The sequence below is a fragment of the Megalops cyprinoides genome, chromosome 1 (genome assembly GCF_013368585.1).
Source record: "Megalops cyprinoides isolate fMegCyp1 chromosome 1, fMegCyp1.pri, whole genome shotgun sequence".
Lineage (NCBI taxonomy): Eukaryota > Metazoa > Chordata > Actinopteri > Elopiformes > Megalopidae > Megalops > Megalops cyprinoides.
This window is the reverse complement of record NC_050583.1, coordinates 40050642-40077598: the sequence shown is the minus strand read 5'-3', so window position 1 is coordinate 40077598 and position 26957 is coordinate 40050642. Positions and strand designations below refer to the sequence as shown.

Genomic DNA, 26957 nt, shown 5'->3' with positions numbered 1-26957 from the left:
ACCCCAGGCACAGATAGTTATCTCTTGGCTCCAGCGCACAGCAATTCTGTGCCAACTGCTGACAGGAGTTTTCAAGAATGAAAACATACTGCCCTGCACAGACACACACACAGACACACACACACATACACACACACACACAATCACACACACACACACACTCATACACATATGAATAACCCAAGAGCCGGTTAACGGTAATAACTGTATTTGTATAGCTTTGGCTGGTAAAAAAACAGGTCTGCATAACACAGTAAGTCCCTGACTGATGTTACATTACATTATTGGCATTTTAGCAGACGCTCTTATTCTGAGCGACTTACATCGGTTACAGTTTTTTTACAATGTTATCCATTTATACAGCTGGATATTTACTGAGGCAATTGTGAATTAAGTACTTTTCCCAAGGGTACAGCAGCAGTGCCCAAGCGGGGAATCGAACCGAGTCCTCCTCCTTAACCACTATCATACACTGCCGTCCATACACTGACACACTGACGTTCCTTCCTCCATTAGGAAATATATTTTGTGGACCAGAAATCACAAAACTTAAACTAAGGGAGCAGTCTGGTCTGTGATATCTGGGAAAGAGACAGGATCTGGTCCAAAAAAGGACCACTGCTCTCGCACAGTGTTCCTCTACAGCCTGCCACCATGTGATCGATCAGAAGGAGGGGACTTCAAGCAGAAACGCACACACTGATGAACACTCGCCACCATTCTGACCCTCCATCCTGTTGGTGCAGCAACCATGGCCAACAACCTGAGTCAGAGCGGAGCACGGAAAGAACACGGGAATGTCTTGCAGCGATGGCAAATATTTTTGTGAGGGAGTTGAGAGAGAGAGCAGATTAAACAAGAGGAGGAGAGGCCATGGAAAATGTGCTCCCTGTCAAGGGCTCTCATCAATTTCGTGCAGGGTTAGGGAGACTGAGAGGTGGAAAGAACGAGACACACACCACTAACCCTGTATCTGCACATGTGTGCATTTCCACACTCAAACCTATTTGCCTTCACACCTGTGTGAGTGAGAAGATCTGCAACCAAGTTTATGTTTTACCAACTTATTTGCTCACTACCCTTCTTTTGGGTGGACTTTTTGTCATCTTCTAAAATCGTAATTTGCTGGATAATGTTACAAATGGATTGGAACCACAAAGAACCTGAGGTGTGTAACAAATGTCACTTTCTGTTTTTCAGCTGGAGGAGTGCTGTTGGATATTTTTCCTAATCAACAACCAAAAAGTAAAACAAACACCATAAGGAATTTATAACAGTTATCTTCATAACTCTGTGTTCATTCCTAGAAACAGTCTATTTCCCAAAAGATTGCTGAGAACCCTAGAGTGATGTTAAGGAGTGCTTCAGGAAGCAGTTCATTTGAACATCTGAACAGTGATGTCACTGATGTGCCATACGGACTTAGAAAAACAAGCAAAAACATTAGGTCTCTAGTCTGTTCCAACACAAATATGCTTTCTGAAGTTCAATTCAAAACCATGAGGTAAGGCGTTCATTAGCTCCTAATAGCTTGTAGCAGACAAAGAAGGTTTAAAAAAATAAACCTGGTTCTTTGGAATCCCACATTCCAGTGGCCCATGCTAAAAAGGGAGAACACAGATAACTTTTCTGATGTGGAATTTTGTTTCTGATCAAGGTTTTTTTGCAACACTGCAGTCTTCATAGTTTGCCCCTTGGCTATCTGTACACTTTTTCTGTATTACACTCAACTGTTACTGGCACTGTGAAAAATAAAGACTTAGAAATGTTTCACTGTCTACTTTATATGTATATATATATTCTTGAAGCCCTTCAAGAGAGGTCTAACAGAAGCAAATATAGGTGCATTAAAACAATGGGCAATGAAGACTTTTCTAGCTGTGCACATCATTTCTAACCGACACTGTTGCATCATCTCAACTGAGTTTATACAGGACATCCTCACACATACTGTTCTCTGTGCTCTCATGGGTTCAAATGCCCATTGCACCATTGAATAAAGCATTTCACTTCAATTCATCGAGGACAATGGGGGGAATGTGACACTGGAGGTCTTCCGGGGCACCATGAATGATTATTAATAGTTACTATACTTAGAGACTGATGCAAACCAAAACTCTTAGACAGTTGATGGTTTGTATACATTAGCATTATCAGCTTGTATCTGCTAAAGCTCTAAGTAGCTCAGTATGCTCTGAAACAGAGGCCTAGATTCCAGCCCTGGTGGTCAGGACATTCATCACCGATGATGCTGAGCTTACCAGTGCAGACGGAGGGCATGCAAGAAGGCCGACAGGCCCTCCATGATCAGCAGGATGCACACGGTGAGCGTGGCAAAGGCTGAGAAGATGATTGACAGGCCAAAGAAGCCACCATAACTCCTGGATGACAGGCCGATGTGCATCACCATGGTCCACAGCACCTCGGAAAGCTCTGTGACAGGAAGAGAGACAGGGCTCCAGTTCCCTTTCATCTCAAACCAAGAGTAGCTAGTGCACTCTGACATCTAGTTCTTTAACAGTTGAAGCCCTCACTGTGCTCTGAATACTCACCTCTAGGTAATTTGAGGAATTCCTTATGGTCAACTATAGACACAGTACTTGCAGAACAATTGAGAAGCAGGCAAAGGCACAACTGTCATAGAGAAGGGCCAATTCCACCATCACTCCAAACCAACAGATTTGAAAATGAAACTGTAAATCAGTACTGTCTTCAGAAAAGGCAATCATCACCCCACCAAACTGTGATGCAGGTGGACTTTAAATCCAGAGCTATGAGGAGGAGGCAACAGGAGAGGCCTGGGGTCTCAGGGGTGTGAGCCCAGACAATGGTGACACTCACGTGCATGGGCAAGGCTCAGTGCCCAGAGCCGCAGGTAGGAGGCAGTGTTGGAGATGCAACCCAGGCAGTACTCTATGGTATGGATGGCCTGGTGGACCGCAACATCTCCAAAGTTAAACTGAAGGGAGAGGAGAGAACAGGTCAGTGTTGGGCCAGTGGCCACAGTGATGCCACTGCTCTAGGGGGGCACAATCAGTGACATTATCAAAATGAGCCACTTTGCTGGTACTGTTGGTCTGTCTAATGAACCACTAATGCCAGAGTTCTTCTTATGGTGTGCTAAGATAATGGTAATTATCATTAAGATATATTAAAATTGCGTCAGTTTTACAACAGGATACATAATTTAACATGTAGCCTGATACCACAGTAAACATTTTCCCATTTTTCCTAATGTACACAGCCCTCCAGAGTTTGAAATATGAAGTATAAAAAAATGTAACTAGCAAGTGACAGTGCATTCAATTCTTCATAAAAATCATAGGCCATCACTACAATATGCCCTGTACAGTATTTATTTAACATTACAAAACATGAATAATGTAAATTGATGTACACTGACTCCCCCACTGGAGTCAGAGCTGTGCTCGGGCATTTGTTTCTTGTTACATTTAATCTTTCTGTTCAAAATGTCATGTACACAGAGGCTGTTTCCTCATGGGCAGTGGAACTGTGAATGATGAACACAGGAGTAAATTCCTTGTCATATTCTTACAGTTGGCTTGGATTGGACTGAGGTTCCAATTTCCATCTTGTGCAATTACTCTAAACCCAATGCAGATAACATAAGACATTCCGCAATAACGTAGCGCTCGTTGAAAACAGCACAGTGGATATGATCTTGTCATGGTATATGATGGTTGAGTTCTAATCACAACATTTTTTTCTTCCACAGCAGGTCTGGACACATTCTTCTGAGTAATGGAGAACCACCAGTATCTGCTGCAGCCTCAGGGCATGACTGTTGATGAGGGAAGTGGAAATGTAGCTGGCAGTTGGTGGAAATGGAACATGACTGTTAGTGACATCATTCCGTGAGCTGGCAGGACATGGGACGTGTGAACAGGGGCATCACAAATATCAGAACACAGTGCAGTGATGCATCTTAACCCTAGAATAAATAATGTAGCCCTGAAAAGGTCACTCATTCATTATACTGACAGTGTACAAAATAAGACTGCCCCGAATCAGAATTACTAATTTACAGGCATAAGGTTTTTAATCCTGTGCCTGTAAGGTCCTGAATCCTAACCTTCAGCAATAGCCTTCTGACAGAGGAGCACCATAAAGTCAGACTGCATTTATTATATTGCCACTGCACTGAAGGTAAACTCCTCACCCGCACACCACTCAGAGAACCAGCACCACAGACACACTGGCCTCCCTCTCTCACCACAGCGTGAAGAGAGAGGGCAGAATCACCTGACAGGCCACACAAGACACACAGGTGGTCAAAATGGACAGGAACAGAAAAGAGACAGACAGACAGGCAGCGCATGCCGCAGGAGCATGCAGTCGTATCTTACCACTTCCTCCTCTGCGGGCTTGAAAATAATCACAGGTTGGGGTTTAGTTGCAGAGTCCAGGAATCAATGGCTTAGTCATGAGGAAAACAAAGTGGGGGCTGAAACACCGATGCAAAATGACATGGAGCATGTGCAGCAGTGTGCTTGTTCTAGATACAAGAAGTGCTGCAGCCATCGGCATGAGCTCTGTGTTTGGCTGCTGGACTGAACGCAACCTTGTGTTCCATTCAGTGCTGCGGGCAGAACTTCCTGCAGCTCATTTAGTCAGTCAAGTTATCCGAAGCCATTGAGCACGTCCTCTTTGTGGTGTTATTTCAGACAATGGGAGAGGGCATGTGGTCAAACCAGCATCCAGTGACACAGATTAGAGTGCGAGGCCCAAACCTGAGGTGCAAACCGGGGGCCGAGACCAAGTGGTCTGGTGCCATTGAGATGATGCTCTGTTACTGAATGTGATGCTTAGTTAATGAACTCTCCATCCTGTCTGAAGCACTTAGCTGTTTTAGAGAGTGTATTCCCAAATCAAATTGAGCTTATGAATGTGAGGGCTTTATGAGCATGTGGGTCTGAAAAAAGTCAGCCTCTACATGAGGGAGAGCTGATCAGACAGAGGGCTGGGACAGAGCGCACGATACATGATCAGGGCATGGCTGCTGTGCACATTCCTTTGCTTATCGATCTTTGTGGTCGATGCACTGTACTGACCAGTGAGCAGTGCAGTCAAGACACACCTATTAGTTCTGTCCCTCAAAGTTATGCCTGAGACATAAATAAGATTAACAGCCTCGAAATAACTCAGTCCAGTCGGCCAAAGGAGAGGCAGGAGGGGTGTGTGGTTGGTGCAATAAACCACTCTTAAGGAGTGAGGCTATTGCAGCATAACTCCTGTAGATGACTCTACAGGTACCTTCCCTTTTTACTGTATGGATTTTCACTGACACACTGCCCCACCCAGGTTCAAGTGAATTATTAACATTTTGAAGGATCACACACTGCTCTAAAGATCTTGGGAGGCTTGATATCTAAGGAGACTCTAAGCTCTAAGAATTAATACAGCACATCCTTGCTATTTTTTGTTTTGACTTGAACAAACTTGGTCCCCAGATGCCTGATAAACTGTGTATACATAACCCTGAATAAAGAGGCCACCTCAAATAGGAGGACAACAAGGTCATAATGGTGAGAAGGTACTATGTTTCTAATAATGAATGCTGAGATGAGGTTTATGGAAAACTCCTTTGAAGTGCTTTCAAAGCTGACATATAAAAACAAAAGGTCCTCCATTAAACCAACAGACCTGAATTTAGCCTCTGCAAGTTCCATTGTAGTTTTTTCCTGTTTGAGAAAGTAAGATCCCATAAAAAATAAAGAAAAAAGAAACAAAAACAGCCACTGGTTTGGTCTGGCAGAGGGAGGGTAGGCTGCATTGTTTTATGTACTTCAGAAACTAGGCAAAGGCTGGAGAGGGAAATGCAGAATACTCCCTCGAAAAACTGAACAGCAGTAACTCTACTCTTCCCCAGGCAGTACATCTGAGGATTGAGCACTCAAGTTTACCATGAGCTGGCTTGGATGACATGCCTGTCCTGTTAACTGGCTTCACTGGTTTTGTCTGCCACCACTGTGAAATGGAAAAGCGGTTCTTTGTCTCTTCCACAAACCCCACCACATCTCTATTCAATAACACTGTTTTTTAAGGTCTGTGGAAACTCAATTTATTTAGCATGCAGGGTTTCCACATTACGAGGCATAGCGGATTCCTGAATGATTCAAGCTGATTCAACTCTAGCTGACATCATGGCATCCTACTTTTTCTTTGACGCTGCAAGTCAAGCCAAAAACAGCTGCTTGGGTGTTGACATACATACCACTATAGCTGCTTGCACACAGAGGAATTTTGATTGTTCATCAACATCATTGCCATGTTCACCTTAAGTGGTTAGCCTGAATTAAGGCTTATAACTAAGCACACTACTGAAATGTACAAATGAAATTCACGATGTAACTAAAAAGGGAAAGACGGGTTTAGAGGACCTTCTATAGAGATCACAGAAGATAAAAGGGTGCAGGGGAATTTCAAGAGGGATGCACCATTTGGGAAAATGGGATGCAAGTCTAGGACTGCTCAGCAGGGGGCACAGGCGAGCTGGTGACTGAAAGTAAAAGGGGTGCGGTTCAGCGTGGCCATTTGCTCACCTCGTTCTCATCCTCGGAATGCTGAGAGAGCTGGTCGTGCTGGATGATCTCAGCCTCATCTTCCGTGGGCCCGTTACCAACCCGGATCCCACCAAATTTCTGTGTGCCCTGTTGAGTGAGTCCCGTGCATGATGAGGACACATCTGTCTGCTCTAAAGTTTCTAGATTCTCAGCAGGCCTTTCTTCTATCTTCTGCGACTAGATACAAAACCCACAAGTCTTCTTTTGGCTTAAAGCACACCTTGGGTTTATTTTACTGAAGCAACTGCCAAGCAGTCATGATTTATACGTAAATACTTGGCAGTTGCATTTATTGAGCAACCATAAGCTAACCTTGGATTTTTGACAAGAATTTTCTCTAGACATACACCTAAATTGCTCAATCTGAGCAACATTTCTTTCAACAGGTCTTTCAATTAAAACTCATGGCAAACTTGTTTTCTACATTCAAATCCAACCCAAGGTATGCCTTAAGTGTTTCATTTTAAGAGACAAACCAAGGTACATGATTAAAGACATACTTTGAAGAGTCCTACCAGAGCCTTTTAAAAGTCAGAGAAGTCATAGCCATGTGTACAGTGCAGATAGACATACCAGGTGCTTCCTCCACAGGTACTGACGCCGAAGCACCATTGTTTTCACTATCAGCATACAGGGAACACATGCAAGGGCAATCACCACCAACAAAGACTGGATCCCCATCTACAGAGTCAAACAGAGAGAGGTTAGATTACAGATACATAGCAAAGTTTAAGATTGTCGCCTTTCCCTATACCTCATGCCACTGGGCAGATAGACAGGTGGGGCTGTCACCTGTCCTCTGTAGAGGGGCTTGTTTGTGGGGTCACTGTAGTTGAAGAGGCACATGTTGATGAAGGCGATGAGAAGGCTGGGGGCATCCTTGGAGGTGACCGCGTCGTACGCTCCCCACTTGTAGAAGACGAGGAGGATCAAGTAGCCGAACAGACTGCTCATAAAGACGATTTCGGGAATGAAGCCCAGGAAGATGTTCAGGGGCTTTTTGAAGTAACTGCAAGAAACCAAGGAGAGTTTATCAGTTGCTTGCTGATAGCTCAAATGCAACAGATTTAATGAAATTGAGGACAGAAAGACAACAGGCCTGGCCTGGTACCTACAGGTGGTTGAACAAGCTGAGGGTGACACCAAACAGCATGTGTATAACCCCCAGGATGACAGACATCTTCATCTTGAAGGAGTTCAAGAAGGTCAGCTTGTTAGTGGCGATGTTCCAGATCTGCAACATAATACAAACAGAGACATAGGGGTTAAATGGAAAAAATCTGACTTCCCCATTAACGGTTTTACAAATACACGGCGCACTATTTCAGAAGGAACTAAATGATGATGGATTTGGGGATGGTCACTGTATCTGACAATCCCTGTGAATCTGTGGGTTAAGAACTAAACACTTACCGGGTCAATACCTAATGGATAAGGTCCATTGAAGACTCCCGGTACGGCTGGATCCAGCTGTAACACTGCATTACCGTCAAGTGTTTCAAATCTGCAGAGAGAATTTCATTCCAGTGGTTACCATTTCATTCCAGTTGACCACAATGGTAACCAGCCCAACACACAGACAGAAGACACTCTCTGAACTGATGACTCACGACCAGTTAGCTCCCTTGGGCCCAAACATGGGCCTCACGCTCCAGCCAGAGCCAAACATGTTGAGCGACTTGGAGAAGCAGTCGTTGTAGATGATCCCAGTGTAGACGGAGAAGATTCCCATCAGCAGGATGATGTAGCGTCCAGCAAAGACCATGTTGAACATCTACACAGGGAGCAAAACCTGATGTTGGAAACCCCATAAAACTGTAGCACACCCACTGCCAAAGATAATGCAGAGGAGGCCTCTTTGTTAAATCAAATGGCAGACTATGGATTCTCTCTCATAACATCAAGAGCTTTGTTCCTGGGCTAAATTTCCTTGAGCTGCAAAGTCCTGCTTTTACTCTGTAAAGCTTTCCAGGCCTTCCAATAAAGCTTTCCAAGTCTAAAACACAATTGTCCGTGAAAATCCTCAAACATATTTATTTTAGGGCCCTGTCAAACAATGGCACATCCAAACCAATGGTGTCTCTTGAAATCTTAAGTAAATACCTGGATAGTCTGGAGTGGAGAGAGGCCCCTTGAAGCCTCCTTTCATTAATGTCACAAAAAGAACAAAACAGAACGTCAAACTACCTCTCGCTCTTTCAGCTGTGCTAAAACAGCACACTGCGGTCGTTCCCTACCTCGTTATCACTCTTCTGAGAAAGGAGCCGACTCTCCCTTAGGACCAGATAGAGGGCAGCACAGGTCATGAGCACCCCGTGCCCCATGTCCCCAAACATGACCGCGAACAGGAAAGGGAAGGTGATGATGGTATAGGGGGCTGCAAGAGGGAAAATGGGGAAAGACACAAAATTACAGGTGTTCTAGATGAATAAATTATCCTCTGATTGCATAGCAGGCTAAGTCATCTAAGGCCTTATGCTGGGGGCTAATTTACACAACCCATCACCAGAACTTGTTAGAACTTGTTACCATTGTGCATTTGCAGATATGGAATGACACCAATACTTGGATTTGCCCCAGATGTTCCAACTGTAAAAACTGAGATGCATTATGACCAGTGATGGAGACTTCAGAGATAAAACTGAGACATGCAGGCGAAGCGTCTTAACAGATAACTGGTAAGTGTTCAGACTACTCAGCAACCCCAAAATACCTAATTTACAGTGAGGAATAGCAAATAATACAGGAAGGAACTTTATCAATTTATTCAATGGATCAAAATTTTGTACAACTCACCCACAGCATCAGTAATCATAAATGGTATAATTTCACATTTTACACTTCACAGGGGTACAAGACAAGGATGTCCACTCTCACCCCTACTATTTGCCCTGTTTATTGAACCCCTAGCAGCTGCCATCCTCCAAGACACCAAAATCACTGGTATCATCACCATGAACACTACCCATAAGGTCTGTCTATATGCAGATGACCTACTACAATATACACAAAATCCTCTAACATCACTTCCAGCTATTTTCAATCTGATTGGGACATTTTCCACCATCTCAGAATATTCAATCGACTGGTCAAAATCCATTCTCCCAGTCAACCAGGACCAGTGGAATGCTGTCCCCCCCAATCTCTCACTTAATATCCCTACAGGTAGCATTCAATATCTCAGCATTGATATTTCCTCCAACCTTTCAGAGTTGTTTGAACTGAACTTCATGCCAATTCTTAAAACCACTGGGAATCAGTTAAACTGATGGAATAACTTACCACTCTCACTCTCTAGCCGCATAGCTGCAGTAGAAATGTCAATCCTACCAAGAATCTTTTTTTCAATGACTCCCGTCTTTCCAACATTCAATTGGTTTTCTACTCTAAACTCAATAATCACAAAATTTACTGGAAAAATAAACAATCAAGAATTACTATTAATCTATTAATTAATCAAGAATTGTTATTATTACTATCATCATGTATGATTATTTACTGTTACAACTAGTATTATTGTTATTATTATTACTGCTATTGTTATCATTATTATTATTATTATTATTATTATTGCTGTTATCATTTATCATTATTATCATTAATATTATGACTGATGACTGAAGATTATTAGATCCAGTGATGCTTTGTGTTGTATGTTATGTTTGCTGTGTTTGTATGTTTATTAGGGCTGTCATCGTTAACGCGTTAAGGCTCGTTCGCGATTAATCGTGAAACTTTAACGTGTTAATGTTTAAACGCAAATGAATCATATTATCAAGTTTGACCGCAACTTCCTTCCATAATTCCAGCGCCGACATTTCCCTGGCTGAATTACTGAAAGGCGTGGCAAACGCAGCCGGGTAAAAATCCGCACTGGTTTTACGGAAATAAGTTGTGGTCAAACTTGATAATACGATTAATTTGCGTTAAAACATTAACTCGTTAAAGTTTCGCGATTAATCGCGAACGAGCATTAATGCGTTAACGTTGACAGCCCTAATGTTTATCAATGATTTTGTGTTATACATGTTTATCTATCAATAAAAAAAATAAATAAAAATTAATTAATTAATTAATTAATAAAGGAAGGAACTTTCTCAACATCCTTCATCACTAAAACACTTCCACCTCCAGAATAGAACATAGGCTTCAATGCTTACATGGCATGCGAGTGAACACATTGATTATGAATAGCATCCCAAACTGGCAGCAGGCGGCAGTGTAGCACAGTGGTAAGGAGCTGGAAACCAAAAGGTTGCTGGTTCGATTCCCCACTGGGGCACTGCTGTACCCTTGGGCAAGGTACTTAAACCAGAACTGCTCCAGTAACCATGCAGTTGTATAAATGGATAACAATTACAATAATGTAGTGTAACTGCACTGACAGATGTGGCAACATGGTTGCTGGTGGTCAAAATGTGTTACCTGGGTTGATTTCCCGGTACGTTCCGATTCCATAAGCATCCACGATGTTTTGGAAGCCAGAGGTGAACTTGTTGGTTTTGTTGTAAGTGGGAGGCGTCTGTTTGGTCTGCATCCTGTTGAGGATGGAGGGCACCGTTGAGCCGCTTCTCTCCTGCCAAGACAGAGAACACATTCACACCAGCGTCACATGACACACCCAGGAAGCTACTACTACTTTCTCGCCACGCACACTCCTCACAAATTGCGGAATATACACACCTAAGCAATATTCTGACTATTTATTCGTTATCTTAAATGAAAACATGGTCATCATGTCAGTTGTAAAAACACATTCCAACAGAACAGAAAAATTGCATGCACATCTCTGCTTAAGCATAACTTTGACTAAACTGTGATGTTTACTTGAGAAGTGTGATTAAGTATTTTTTTTACTTAGTATGCTGCTTTCCATAACTATTAATATATTTTATTACACACACACACAAAATCAACTATCTCTGATATGATTTACAGAAAATCAGCATAATTCTCATATCAACTACTGCCCAAACCCTATCCATTCTGGTAGGAAATTTTAGAAAGAAATTTCAGTGTAGCACAGAAAACTCTGGATTATTCTTTTACAAACAGCAGGAATTTTATTCGGTCTTTCCACTTAAGTGACTCATATCCCAGAATTCATCTCGCGTCCTGCACTGCATTCCAAGTAAAAAGGGTAATTATGCATAGTGCCTTCAGGAAACGCCAATTTCCATTGTCTCCCTTTCACCTACCTTTCTGCTGGATACATGACTGCAGTATTTCATAGACACGGGGCAAGAGACAAAACCCAATCAACCCAACACACAGCAGCCCTTCTGAAGTCTAACATCTCAGATGTTTTCACCTCCCTGGCAAAGTCCACCATACAAACAAGCGGGGATAAATTTAAAAACAAGCTAACTTATATTGATGGATGTTAGTGGGAAAAGGGGATGAGGCCAAGTGTGACAGGGCTAAAACCACACTCTGTGCAGGCCCTGCCACTGAATCAGGACCTTTTTTCCCATTTCATCAATTCACTCACACACCCCCTATGCTGCAAAACCCATATACTTCTCTCTCTGCTGCAGGGAGTCAAATACATCGCATGCAGAGAGAGACGGGGGAGTGAATTCCTCACAGCTCCATGAAAGTTGGAGCAGACATTCCGAATACCCTCTCCGAATATGACCCTTGACCTTGAGGAATTCCACCACGGAGGCCCGCTTTCCCCGAGTGCCACTGGAGTACAGTAACCATGAGGGTGCGATACGTCACTGTGCCACAGGTGACACACACCCTGTCAGCAGCCATGGGGTCTGGCACATCTAACCACACTACCTCTCAGGGTGGGGAGGGGCTCAGTGATGCAAAGGCAAGCTGGTCGGACCAGTTGTTTTCCAGCGTTCCCTGAAGAAAGGTCCCAATTTTATAAAACATAGTACAGAACTCTTTGTCCTTGATTTGGTAAGTATACAAACATGTAATGCTCTTCAGCTGTGCACGGCTGTTAGTACAGCTGTGGGTGTGTCTTTAAAATAACAAGGCACACAGAGTTTAAACATGAAAATAGCCCCTGTTAGTATGTAAAAGTAATGCTAGTGTACGCGAATGCCAAAACACCCGGGCATCCCATTCACCTGGAGTTCTGGCAAGTACTGCCCTGAAAGTGAAGTTAAATATTTTCAGAGAACCATCAAATTCAACAATAAACAACTGGGTGAATCTGGTGGCAGAGCATCTGCATATAGAAACAGCTCGTATTTCATGTAAACTGCATGTAGCACAAGATTATCAAACTAAAAAGAAATAAGACACACATATTTACTATGTCTTCCACATGTGGCAGAGGCGCCACTGAAAAAAGCCACCCAGAGGCCACGAACCTTCCTTGTTTTTCACAAGGCCTCGCTTGGCAGGATTAGTTATTATGAGACTACGGCTGGATTAAAATCCAGTAGCCATCTCAGAGCACGGTAGAATATGTTGCAGATTGTGTTTTTACCCAATCCCTTCCAAAACAGCTTTGTATTACAACAATGCAATGTTACATGACAACCATTTATGTCTCTGAATACTCTATTTGCTCTATTATGCACTATCACTGTAAATCTTAATTGTACTGTATCAATTTCCAGCAATGGGCAAGAACTGCATTTGCTTTCAGATGAGTGAAAAATACCTATAATATTTAAATCCTTGTAAATAAAATATGTCTCTGAAACAACTCATTTATATTATATTAAGTGCTACCTAAAAACCCGGCGAGTTACGCGAGAGTTTTCCACTCCTACATTACAACTGGCATTGAAGAAAAAACACGGGGGTCAGACATCTGACACACCCCAGACAGAGTGTGTGAAGAAACAGCCCTGACCCGTCCTATTTGGAAGACAGCGGTGGGGTGTTGCACCAGACATCTGTTCCATGGATTAGACTCTGCCTGCCTGTGACAGCCCTCCAAAACATGGCATGGGTGACTCGGTAGCACCATGATGCCAACTGCTTCCCTGCCCAAACAAGCCCCCCAGTCAGGGTCAGGAATCCTCCTTCCCTCTATATGAGTCACCAGGACTGAGGAAAGACTGAATTTTTTCATGTATTCAGCATGGGGCCTCGTGACTGGACTGCCTTGCTGTTTAACTGTCTTCTGAAAAAATGAATTCTGTAACCTGAATCAACCTGAGGTATATATTGCTATAGTGTGAGATTGTATAGGCCAGTAGCTACAACTGGGCTCTGTGCCCCCTTGGTTTGGGTGGGTCCCGGTGGGGACTGCACCTTAAAATATTGAATGCTGTCCTTATATATGTAATAATTTAAGTATTTAACAAGGACGGCAGGGCGGCAGTGTAGCATAGTGGTTAAGGGGCAGGACTCGTAACCGAAAGGTTGCAGGTTCGATCCCCGCTAGGTCGCTGCTGCTGTACCCTTGGGCAAGGTACTTAACCCACAATTGCCTCAGTAAATATCCAGCTGTATAAATGGATAACATTGTAAAACAACTGTAACCTATGTAAGTCGCTTTGGATAAAAGCGTCTGCTAAATGAATAAATGTAAATGTAAATGTACAATTTATATATGCCTAAAGCATGTACCTATAATCAAAACAGCATGTACATGTAATCACCACAAAATGTAAATGATCAGCACTAAAAGTAATCCAAATGAAAAAAGTGTTGACTAAAGATATAGTATAACAATTACTCATCTTGGTACAGTAATTAGATCTTAGCTTAACCTAACTTATATCTTTAAGTTATTTGTCTTTAAGTTATTTCATGGCTGACATTTATATATCTGCCCTTCCAAGGTTTTGGCACCCCTGTTAAAGCATGTTTATATCAGATCATACTTAGCATTAGTATCTTACAATTTAAATGTTTTCTGGCTATGCTGTCATAAGGTAACAGAAACATTAGCATAAAGGAGAATATTGAATTCAAAAGATTAATAAAAAGGATATTCATGTGATGATAAGGAAATGACATGCTCAATATCCTTGTAGTTCCTAAATAGAAAGCTAAAGCCATCTGACATACAGCAATCTTAGCAGAGAAGGTATTTCACAGCATCTGATGTTTCACAAATAATTGAGAAAGCACCATTCCACATACCTAGTGAATCTATAAACACTTTAAACCTGTGGCATTTCACAGCCCACACCAGATGGAGAAATTATCTCAGGCTGAACTATAGTGATGACAAAAATGTGTAAATACTGCAAAGAGTACTACAATAATTTCTGAGAAGTTTAGGGAGATGGATTATGAGAAAAGGTAGCAGCGACAGCAGGCCTGAATGTTTACGTACTGAATGGAACACTGGAGTTCTGCCATTCAACAAGGTTCTGTACACCTAGCCCTGCCTTGTGAGAATGATCAGTGCTACACTGTTCAAGTATACTGACATACACGAAACTGGAGGGTTTCTGCCAAAAATAAGCATTCAAAAATTACCCTCAAGGAGACTGTTCAGTTGGACGTGGCAAGAACAGATCAGGTAAATGACCGTTAGACGGCTAAACAATGAATGTTTTAAGTTAAACTCCAGAGAAAGTTTGCTTTATTTCCTCACAAAACCACCATAGCTGCCTGCAAACTTCTGCAGAGCAAACAGGGTTGGATAAATAGGCTGCTCAGTTTGAGAGAGAACTTGGACTTCAACCATATAAATGACTAATAGGCATAATAACAACAGGAAGTGACATCAAACTGGTACCACAATCACACAATGGACTTTCACAGACCTGGCAGAAACTCTATTGTGTTTGGCCACCTGCTCTGGGATTATTTCACAGGACGCCTGTTCCTGATCTACAGCTTACTTGTAAGTGGATCATATCAGGATGGACAAGGCAAGATGTTTACATTTTCTACTGTAACTTGCACAACCTTCAGCTGTTTTGCTTCATTCAGATTTAATGATTGCACATAGAGGCTTGTGTCTGGTCATATATCTTTCAGCAGAAACCATGGATTCTCACTTATACATGGCACAATCCCCCTGCAATATACTGTTGGTATACTAACGAAAAAAGCTTTAATGAAAAAGGAGTGATGTGAAGGCGGGGCTTCATGAACCACCTTATGGGTGGAGCTTCAATGCAATGTCAATCACTGACTGATGAGACCAGATGAAAAAAGACTGCAATCACTGAAAGCAAATGGCAGCGGAAAGCAAATGATATTGATGCATCATTCATCTCTGATACGTAATAGCATTATTGAAAGCATCAAAAGTAACCTGGAGAGCTGCTTGATGATCTTGTCCGACTACTCTAACTCACCGTGCCTCTACGCAGGGCGAACTGGATGGAGTCGAGGTCCGAGACAGGGCACCACACCTCAGCAATCAGACACTTCTGGGTTACATCGATGTTGCAGAGGTTGAGGGTATGGTAGATGGCCTTCATCTTCCTCACTTTGATGAACCACACTCTCATCGTCTTGGCAGCAGCCTGCAGGACCCTCTGACGGTGGTCCTCCGTCTGGTTCAGCACCTAAAATCACCAAGAAAAGCATGGGATCAGAGCAAACAAGGACAAACACAAAAGAAGAAGTGGCAGTCAGCCAATAAGATGACACTTACATGCCACAGCCTTTCGGGCTTTTCCCCAAGCCACATCTATTGTGAGCCCCTCTTTGTGTAGGCCAGGATTTACGTATTTATCACCTGTATCCAAGCAGCAGTGAAGCAATATTAATTTTTATCAACTGGCTGGAGAGCAGTCGGATTTAATTTAACAGAGGGATTTACTGTACTGTGGTGTTTGACAAAATGGTTTAGATCTTGCTGTATCTTCAGGGAGACGGGGGGCATACCCATGCATCAGAGTGCAGGGATACTGACTCAGTGAGGGTCTATGCCGTGAGATCAGCACATGCCATTGTGACACCCTCTCCTCACCTGCCCGCCCACACATCCACGCCCACACGTGACTAACACGATGAGAATGTGCACCCTTGGGCACTAGGGGGAGCCTGACTTGTAAATTATTTTGGCATTTGATCCCCTGCCAGAGTCGGCAGTAACTGATCCAGTGTTTTAAGTGTTTGAAGGCACACAGCTGGCTCTGTGAAGGACTCCAGAGAGGGAGGCAGGGACCGTTACAGAGTCACTGGAGTGGGACAGTGGGTAAGTTTGGAGGGGACAAGCATGGTCACTATGCTGGAGTGGGCGTGCAGGGGTGGACAGAGGTAGCTGTGCTGAGTCTGATCAACCCCCTTTTGGGGTGAAGAGTGGAATGAGAGACGATTGCCTTTTTTCCTATCCTAATATGGAAAGGGTTTTATGAGCCCGAAACAAACGACAATCTATGGCAAGGCATCCAAGGGCACAGCCCCATCTCTGTGATCTGTTAATCTTATTACTGTTTAGGGGATACTACTTCACTTCCATTCACATCCTGTTGTGCTCTGTTGTGACATTTCAGCCTGATGTTACATACAATCTGTTATTCAATAAATGGTTAGCTGCATGCAGTGCATTCATAACTGTGAATGGTGACTGTACTATATTGGCAGTAGGAATATGGGAATTAAACAGGCCTAAAATAGGTTTACACAGAAAATAAGGGGGTAGCCTTCATCTCAGAGGCAGCGGAGCATTAACAATAGCCCCTGAGTCAGTGACCAGGACCGCCACCCTCCCTGGCCCAGGCTGGGCCAGATGTAGCGGGTAGATAGAGTTATCTGTGTTCCCACACCCTCTTCAATGAGCGTATGGCAGGGGCTGGCAGAGAAACAAGTCTCCTAACACTGAAGGCCAGCAACAGGTGCCAACAACTAACTCCCTGCTTTGAAACCCCACCTCCTCCACTTCCTCCGCCCCCCTGCTCCAGCACACAGGGAACTGGGAGCGGAGACTAAGTGAGACATAAATACTGTATATAATTCAAAAAAACAACGCAGAGACTAAGAGATATGCTAACTTTAACAAGAAATGACTCAACTGTGCTTTTATTAAAGCATCACGGTGTTCCAGCACTGTCCTCTGTGACAAGATACACTGTGTTCTTCCTCTGGTTCAGTGCATCAATTCTAGCAGAGAGTGGGCAGAAACTGAGGCTGTGAGCTTCTATCTGCAACTCCAGAAAGAGGATAGTGCTCGGTGTGTTGTACAAATAAAGCAGAACTAGCTGCAACACAACAGCGAAACTGCACATTCGCTGCTTCACATAACTGCAGCAGCAGTATGAATCACAGGGAAAGTGTTCCATCACACATACAGTACCCACCACAAGCCAAGGCAAAAGCCCCACTGAGACATTACAGTTTGATGTGTCAGTCAGCTTCATACCATCTGGAGATCATCAATGCGTGTGTTGACTCCAGCTGCCATCTCCTTCCTCTCTTGGGGCGTCTCAGGGCAGGGGTACAGCGACGCACGGAATCTGACAGACACGGGGGGTAACAGTGAGCAAAGATCTGTGACCCCATTGCATTGCCTCTGCTAGGAGCGCAGCGTTAACACATTGTTCTCCCACATATCAGCTGCTCTGCAAGCACCCAGCTTAATGTGCTCTCCTCCAATCAGAGTCTCAGGAACCCAGCGCTGAGTCTGTTGTTCGGCACCGGACAGTGGGGAAATGCAAATGAGGAAAATAAAACCGCATGTTTGTAAGAGTACTACATTCAAAGCTTAAACAGGCCAGTCAATAACCAGATGCTGTGACCTTCGATTGTACCACCTCATGCAAAACAAACAAAAACAGATCATCTGAGAACCAGAAACGCATTCCTGTTCTACTCCCACAGAGGGTTCACCTCTCACTCCCCACTGAGCCTTACCCCTCGCATATCTTCTTCACCCTGTTTTTCAGCTGGTCACCTTGGAAGAAGATGATGAAGACTGACTTATGAACTTGGTCTCCCTGCAGACACAGATGAGAGAACATGTTCCCCTTTACACCTTCACTTAAAATCTACATTTGAAGCTGACTTCTGTGACACCTACCATTGGCTTTACACAGCTTGGGCATAGAGCGTAAAAAAGAAAGCTATTGAATTGCTAAGTTACAACCAGAACAGCATCAATATGGTTGTGTGTTTGCATGTTTGTACAGCCACAAACATTCCACCTTAGACTATACATTTTTCAAATGCACATGAGAATATGGTAGCAGAGAATCAAATTTGTGACAAATTTTTTGCTAATTGTTGAATCAAATAGAAAGATAAGTGTGTATCCAGGTTTTGCATTACAAAGACTGATGAAACCCAAACTGCCATAGATAGATATAAGAGGGCCTTGTTTAGCATTCAATGACAGACCTCTAAGACTGGAAATTGCTTACAACAGGGTTACACAAAAATGAGCAATCTCTTCATAAATCATGGGTAAACTACAACATCACTACCATCTTCAGCTTTTTAAGGTGGCACTGACCGTGGTGGGGTCTTCCAGTGGGTCCTCGATCATCGCCTGTCGCAGAAAGACGTTCCCACGACACACCCTCCACAGCATCCTCTCGAAGGTGGGGATTCGCTCCCTGCTGATCACACCGGCTACAAACCTGCGCAGCCACCAACACAGCTCTTACAACGCAGCAGCCCTCCACATCACAGTCCTGCACATTCACATTCTCTGAAGTGAGGATCAAATCTCTGATGTGCCTGGAACTATCAAAAGCCCAAGGCGCCAAAATCGCCTCATTCAATACCTAACACATACTAGGCTGAAATCCTAAGTGCAGTCAAATGGGAACAAGGGCCATTATATTTGTTCCAGCAAAGATGAGGCTGTTTGAAAACAATATGGCTTTTTGCCACTATCCCCGGGACCATTCATAGTGAGGTCTTCTATACCTCATTGATCAAATCACATAACTGCCCATGTATTGGTATGGTCAGAATGGCAGTCTGGTGGTTATGTCCATAGAGAGGTAGTGCAGCATTTGCTTTCAGGAAGTCGATGAGTAATTGAATCAGTGTCCACTGGCTTTGCACGTTTACAGTTAAAAGAGTGAGGTATGAGTGACACCCACCAGCCAAATGCTGTGCTTTACAGCTGACTTCAAAGTGAGGGTAGCCCAAACCAAAGCGGCACTTCCCCAGGCCTTGGGGTCCAGGCTGCACACGCTACCATTGATCCGCTGCTGAGCTGACAGTTAGCCATCAATCCTGAGCTTACAGTGTAGTAAACAGGAACCGTAAGGCATGTAATCTTTGATATCTGAACACTGTGGCTGCTGGCTTCACTCACTGTTATTGTTAATAGCCTGCTTGTGCCCATAGGGCAGGTGGCATTGACTAGGGCTGCCGTGTCCCCACTGAAATGTCACACGGCAGTCTGGGTCAGACTTTGCCTGCCGTCCAGTGCCTGACACATCATCGCTGGGGGGAGGGGTGGAGAGGTGCTGAACAGGGAGTACACGTCTGTCTGTTTGTTTGCACTCAAATAAAAACCGTCCTTCCTTCATAAATGATTCAGATCGAATGAATGAATAACCGGAGAATGAATAACCAGAGGATTTCAAGGGTAAAGTCAGAGAAGTATGAGGCTTTTATGAGCAAGAGGTAAAACAACACACACAACAGAACCTAAAAAGGAGTTGAGGTTATTGATCATACTGACAGCACTGTATGAATATGTTTTATGTGGGGTGCGTATGTCCTGCTACCACGATTAAGGACCTGGACATTTACAAGTTACTTGCACTTATGGACTACTTAAGACAGAGTACTACATAAGCAGGTAACTGTGCAAGAAAAACAAGCAGAACAAAGACCACAGCAGAGTGGACTGAACTCACCCTAGCCTCAGCGGTGCCCCCCGTCCCGCCTCGCTGGGGTCCAGCAGGGAGGATGACTCCTCCAAAAGATTTGGGTCCTCCATCTGCTGACAACAACGCAAGTGAGTCAGAGTTCGCAAGGCATTCACACTGCTTATCACTCCCCTCAGTGACACGCAGCAGGGAGCACAAGGGGGGATACATGAGAGGGAGAGCAGGATTTGGGGGAGAGGTCTGCAGGGAAAAACACTAATTGGGGGTGAGGGGGGCAGTTAGTGCACAGAGCACAGAGCATAAGAAATAATTCAAAAATGTATTTGAACATATAGTGGCAAAAATCATACAGGGCACAGGAGAGAGGACATGATTTCAGTAACAGTATATTGTACAGAGTCAGCTTTGAAGAGCTGTGGCTGTAAGCAGAAGGCTGTGCGGGTAGGACAGTGATCTTAGAGCTATGGGGCTCAGCAGCAAAGACTGCTGCAATAAACACACACTCCTTTCTCCTCTCCACACCACACAGGACCACACACAAAGCCCTATCTCTTCCATTAATTGATATAAACACATTTCAGACGGGCAGACACTGTTCACTGGCAGAGTTCACTGGAGACATCTACTTGTACCGCATCTAACAAAGAAGGGTACATTTGAACAGTGGTAGTACAGTGAAAACTATAAATACAGCAGAAGGGTGAAAAGTATTCCAAACACACAGCAAGTGGCCCATATTTATCTTTGAGCTTCACACAGTTTTACACCACACCTAACCTCAATGAAGGACAGCATGGTGATGAAGCGCATTGAAAAAAAGGAGGAAGGCTGTAGGGCTGGGCTTGGGAGAAAAAGTGTGGAATGGAGAGAGTCCGAAGAGGGCCGACCCAGAAGAGGACGGAACAGAGGATGGAGAGAGGGAGTGGGGAAGGATGGGGGGGGGGGGGGGGGAGGGAGGAGCGGCATGCCAGTAACAGCTACTTTCCCAGACTTCAGCTGAGAGGCTGAGCCGAAGGACACGCAACGCCCTCAACTAAACTTATCTCCCTCTGACCTTCACAGAACAGAACTAGGAAAAGGACAAATATCATGAGGACTTCTGCCAGCACTGCTGTATGGTCCTCCCACCCACATCCCCAAAAAAGAACAGGAGATGCTAAAAGACTGAAATTAATATATAGCAGCTAATAATAATCGAATCAAATCCTTAAGTACTTCGTAACCAAAGCCTTGGAAACCCCAATCATTATTTGTCTTAGGAATTAGTTCAAGTATGGACTGAGACTGTATCAGAAGAATTTGAAACATCTGATGTATGACTCATTGCCAAAAAATAATTCTTACACAACTACAGAGAGTTCAACAGCATTAACAATGCTGGGCCCAATGAATGTGGATGCAGACAGGAAATGTCAGTTCATTTTTTAACTTCTACTGCAATTGTAAGTCTTTTTTAGTGTTTATGTATTTATGATAGTTGAGTTATCACAGCACAGTGTGATGGGTGGATGTAGTCTGTTGGGTTCAGTATGTACTGTTGTTCCTGCAGCTTGATTAGGTGCACTTTTGTGTTGCTTTGCAAGTCTTGCTGGATAAGAGCATCTGTTAAATGACTAAATGGATATGTAAATGTAAACTTGGTCATCTTATGTGGGTAATTATGCTAGCAATTATTAAAGAAGCAACACTGCCGGCTGATTGAGTTACCTTAATTTGACCATTTAGGAGGCTGTAAAGTGAACAATACAGCCCTAAAGTGGAAACACAATCTTAAACACTAAACTGAGGAGAAACTGCCATGTGAAACATAACGATGAAAAATTCAGACATGGATCAGAAATAACCTGATTGTGATGCTGTTACTGACAACGAGAAAAGCCACTTAACAGCCCTCATCGACCAGGGCTGCAAGGATGAGCACAGCCGCTGCCAATGGAGCGTGGGGTAAGGGAGGCCAGCCAGCTGAGCGATCAGACAAACAGGGATCTGAGGTTAGAAACATTTAGCCAGCAGGAAGCCGAATTGGCCAAACTGATTTGAGGGGATACTCGACCTCGTCAAAGAACTGCTGCGTGCGCCGCAAGATGTGCTTCAGCTCGGTCAGCTCCAGGAAGTTCTTCTTCAGAGCCTCCTGGTTGGTGTTGATCTCCTTCAGCTCGTTCTCCAACTTCTCGAAGGTGGCCTACGCACAGACAGTGATACAGCAGAAATCATCAGGGAGTGGTCTGGTGCATCACGTGGCCGAGGCTGAACCTTTGTGCCGTAGCGGAGTTTGCACCCCACCTCCAGATCGATCATGTCCCGTGGGAATGGCACCTCCGGATTCTCCCCCGTATCCACAATTGGGATGTTGGCTTTCTTTATCTCCTTCTCCACAAACCCTATTATAGAAATCAGAAAATCATACAGAGAAAACAGAATCTCTGCATTGTCTATAGGTCAGCCCTATTCAGATGCTTTTGAGCTCTGCTTGCAAAAATTATGTTAATCTAACAGCAAGAATGAAAACTTCAGCACTTTGAGGAAAGGCATGTGTTAAATAGGGTCTAGAAGTCAATTAAAAGTTTTATTTGATTATTTTTTAAAATAAGTCTTCCTTTTTAATATATTAGAATAATAAAAATGATAAAGAAATAACAGTTTTATAATGGTTCTACACTGTACAGTTTATATACTGACATTGTATTCCTGTTGTATTCCCTACATCAATACATATAATATGCATATAATACATATGTAATGTAATGTAATGTACACCGGCATGTGTTTATCATGGTATCTGAAATACCTAACCAAACCTTATTAGTTAAACAATAATTTCAGCAGCAGCTTTTTTAGATTAATCTATTAACCACCAAAAGATATACTCATTGCCACATAACCCTGACACTTATTTGTTCAAATTCACAGTGATTGTGTCCCAGTCAAGTCTTCACAACCTTATCATCTTATGACAATAAAGAACTGGTTGCTGGGGCTACCTCACATGCACAAGATTCTGAACTGAAAGTACCCCATGCGGTATCTCCAAAGAATGCCTATGCTGTGAGTGTTTGAAAAGGGTATCATTGCGGGCAAGCCCTTCTGATACTTACTCAGCTTGCGGTCCATCTCCTCACAGCGCCTCACTTCATTGACAAACTTGCGCTGGAACACGTTCACGTCTGGATTCAGCTACAGACAGAAACAACCCAAATACATTCTTATAAACAATCTATACATCGCAACAACATTGAGCTTCTGCAGCAGCCATAAGAGGAGATCACAGAGCCAATTTGGCAGCAATTATCTTGTTAAGCTAGAATAATTGCTCCCTTTATAAAAAGTCATGGTTCTCCACAGTTACTCTACAGTACTTTAAATTTTCATACGCATGCTCAGTGATATTTTTGTTACAGCCAGCTACTTTGTTACAGTCAACATATGGCCTGCATGCACAGTTACTTGAGTAAACATAATAGATAAGCAGGTAAGATGGGTGCACCTGCCGAGAGAATTCAAGGGAGCTCAGAGTGTGGAGCTGCACTTGCAGTACTAATTAAACACAGGCAATGCGGAGCATTTGATGCCAAACAGGTACTCACATCACGGAACTGGACCATTCCCAGCTCTCCCAGCTCACTGACGCAGCAGTACGCAGCCTCTGACTGGAGGAAGAGCTGAGCAAGGGTCATCTCCTCGCTTCTGAAGAGTTCACCCATGGTGGCAGTGTATGCACTGACACAGCACTGTGCTCCAATGTAACTCAATCACCTTTCTACTCCTCTGGAGACAGGAAAACAGAAATGAAACTAAGAAAATGTAGCCGTAGTTTTAGGGGAGCCATCTTTACACCATATCTTGAATGTTCACCTTTTGTACCTTGTGATTTTCCTGAAACCCCTCACGTCAGTTCTAATGTGCATTACCTGAATGTATCTTGTGAGGTTATGAATATTCTGCTTCATATTTAATGACCCTTATTTGGCTACATAAGGGCTAAACTAATAACCATGACAGGATCCTTCACCACACTCTGTGTAAATAATGTTGGAAAATTTGCTGATACTAAATTGTCCAGTGGGAATGTTAATGTCAGAAAATGGCAACAAATATCTGTACGCCATAATGATAAGGACTGCTGCACGACTCCTGTAGGTTGCCATTTAATCGCTTTAAAAGCCTTTCAGGCAAAAACGATAGCATAATTCAATCAGATGTGTTGATCTATGGTAAAAATGTTTGTGCTCAGTTTGAGAAAATCCTATGACAGAATTGGAATATATGCATTCAAGGCAAAAAAATACATTGCATTATAGTTAACTTATAATTTATCTGTTATGGTCGGTGTGCTCTTTTACTTCAGTTTTCCACAACCTGTATGCAATTCTGTGTTTACAGCTGTTACCATTTTTTCATAATGATAAACCATTCCAAGTTCCAACTCTGTAGTACATCTGAATGTCAGCAATATGACACAGAAACTGTGTCCAAGACAATGCAATAGCAAACCACGAGAGGAATACCTGCATAAAAATACTTAAGTACACACGTTTTGAATACACAATATAGTATAAATTCAGTATAAAAGCCCTATCATGCAAGCCAATGTCGGCAATGCAATGCTTTGGTTTCGGGATTATACACTGTACCATATGAGGGTTCAGGTACTAGTGGAAAGATGAAGCCAGATCGAATCTAATCCCGCCTTTATTGTAATATCCATCCAAAAAATAAATAAATAAATAAATAAATATATATACAGCACAAGAGTAATCTCTTCGTATACATATAACGATTACGTAATTTCATAAGACTACATCAGATGGATAGTCGCTATCGTGACTTCCGGTCTTGAATGGTGCATAGGCCTACAAAAAGGACAGGTAGGCCGACAAGGAAGATTTGCTTACTAATTTGATGATGAATACATTCACATGAACGAACTTACCGATAGCACCACATTCAACTAACAAACCTTTAACTATTTGCTAAAATGTGCACATTCAATTCAAATTGCTTATCAGTAACCAAAGAGCACTGGCTCCGTGGTACGAGAAATAAGCCGCAGCATCATCAGCATCTTTGCCGCACTGAATTTAACCTTTCAAGGACGCCATTGATATTTTTCCATTCCGTACCGCGCACTAAAGATCATTGACTCTACAGACTGTTTACACGACAAATGAACAGAGTAAAATGTTAGTTGCAGACGGACTAATGCATAGTACAAAAGAAAACATTTAGTATTCATTTTTGCGTAAACCGATTTACAATCGTTTCACAACGTCAGACAAGCCTGAAATCCACCCAGAAATGATGATTGGGTCTCTATCGTGATCTGTTTTTAATTGCGATCATGAAAATAAATACAAATAAGTAAAATAACGCAATCCAACTGATTCACTGGCTACCTACATTTAATCGATGCCTACCTGTATATTTAAGTAATATTGTAATAAACCTACCTAACAAGCTTGAAACATCATCTGAGTATGTGAAAGCCCCATCGCAATAAAACATCTAGCTATAAGTGCTCCTGTTTTCAAGAAGAGCACAATCATGGCAACTCTGCGCCTAATATCATCCAATGGGAAAATGAAATTTTCCATTTGTATGGGAAAATCAACGGCTGAATAATTAATACTTCAGACTGTCGACCCCATCAGCCAGACCAGCCTTGAATGCACACGCAAGGTGCATTTGTATCGCCATCAGTCACTAAGACCGAGGTATGCACTGTCATTAATTACACCAAAAGGTACATTTTTATAGCAGATTGAAAGAGACTGATGCCTTGGCTATCGATGGTGATGATACCCACATTGCTAACATGCTACGACGAAAATCGGGACAAAATAAGACAATATCCATAATTATATCTTTTCCACTGAAAATAGTCCTAAAGGTCAAATTCTCCTTTTGGAATCGAAATATAGGTAAGTCAGTTCGTTACCTTGCAGCAGTGATTTAAGCCTTCCGACCTTCCCAGGAAACATCAGCTGGACATCCCTTGCCAACAAGAACGTGACGTCACAACACTGATCACATGACGGGGTTATTGAAAGTGGGGTAGTATAATATTGCAGCTCACTAGTCAAACAACTGACACATAATTGAGGGAACACAACTTGCATTACAAAATTGGAAAACATACAAATAATAATAACCAAAGCTGGCTCTGTGATGATGATGTTGGTGACGATGGTTGCTTATTTTTTTATTTATGATAATTCTGGGTGACTAACTCCATGCAGTCACATTTTCGTTTACGGTGGGATATTTACTGAAGAATTTTAGGTTGACTACCTTTTTTGATGTGTGCTGTAGCTCTCAGTGTAGGAATTCAAAATTTCGTCATTTAATAATAAAATTATACAATTCCACCAAAATTGATATGAAGTAATTCCACATAAGATTTGTCATTGTAAATGTCTGAATTGTCCAAGTATAGTATAGCAAAATCATTAAATCTCTGGAAATGACGTAAAGTTGAACAAGCACATTTCTTCTTTCTCTTCTCCAAAATGAGCTAAGCAGTAAATGGGTCATATCAATTGTTTTTCAGACCTAGTGCCAGTTGGACTGAAAATGAATAAGATAATATTTTTCTATAAGAAGGAAACGAACATAAAATAACATAAATAACTGATGTCATGTAATGCTGTGATTTTTACATGAAAATTTGAAATATTTTATTGTGGATTTAAAATATTTT

The 26957-nt window shown here is 42.7% G+C and overlaps 1 protein-coding gene across 2 annotated transcripts in view; it reads right to left on the bottom strand.

Annotated features, from left to right (window-relative positions):
* The window catches only part of atp6v0a1b (ATPase H+ transporting V0 subunit a1b), a 31031-nt gene extending 4764 nt beyond the window's left edge, over positions 1 to 26267 (bottom strand). Inside the window, exons 1-21 of one of the 2 annotated variants that reach the window (XM_036522322.1) lie at positions 26196 to 26267; positions 23845 to 24025; positions 23356 to 23434; positions 22544 to 22641; positions 22314 to 22442; positions 20288 to 20370; positions 18922 to 19048; positions 18324 to 18406; positions 17833 to 17926; positions 15821 to 16033; positions 11010 to 11160; positions 8822 to 8961; positions 8195 to 8358; positions 7998 to 8088; positions 7700 to 7818; positions 7377 to 7593; positions 7158 to 7265; positions 6564 to 6761; positions 4368 to 4385; positions 2842 to 2959; positions 2262 to 2433 (exon numbers count right to left, since the gene is read on the bottom strand). In XM_036522322.1, coding sequence (XP_036378215.1) covers positions 2262 to 2433; positions 2842 to 2959; positions 4368 to 4385; positions 6564 to 6761; positions 7158 to 7265; positions 7377 to 7593; positions 7700 to 7818; positions 7998 to 8088; positions 8195 to 8358; positions 8822 to 8961; positions 11010 to 11160; positions 15821 to 16033; positions 17833 to 17926; positions 18324 to 18406; positions 18922 to 19048; positions 20288 to 20370; positions 22314 to 22442; positions 22544 to 22641; positions 23356 to 23434; positions 23845 to 23961 — 2519 coding nt within the window. In that variant the 5' untranslated portion in view covers positions 23962 to 24025; positions 26196 to 26267. The remainder of the gene's footprint in view (positions 1 to 2261; positions 2434 to 2841; positions 2960 to 4367; positions 4386 to 6563; positions 6762 to 7157; positions 7266 to 7376; positions 7594 to 7699; positions 7819 to 7997; positions 8089 to 8194; positions 8359 to 8821; positions 8962 to 11009; positions 11161 to 15820; positions 16034 to 17832; positions 17927 to 18323; positions 18407 to 18921; positions 19049 to 20287; positions 20371 to 22313; positions 22443 to 22543; positions 22642 to 23355; positions 23435 to 23844; positions 24026 to 26195) is intronic. The other variant, XM_036522330.1, reaches the window with a different exon arrangement.
* Between the last annotated feature and the right edge of the window lie 690 nt (positions 26268 to 26957).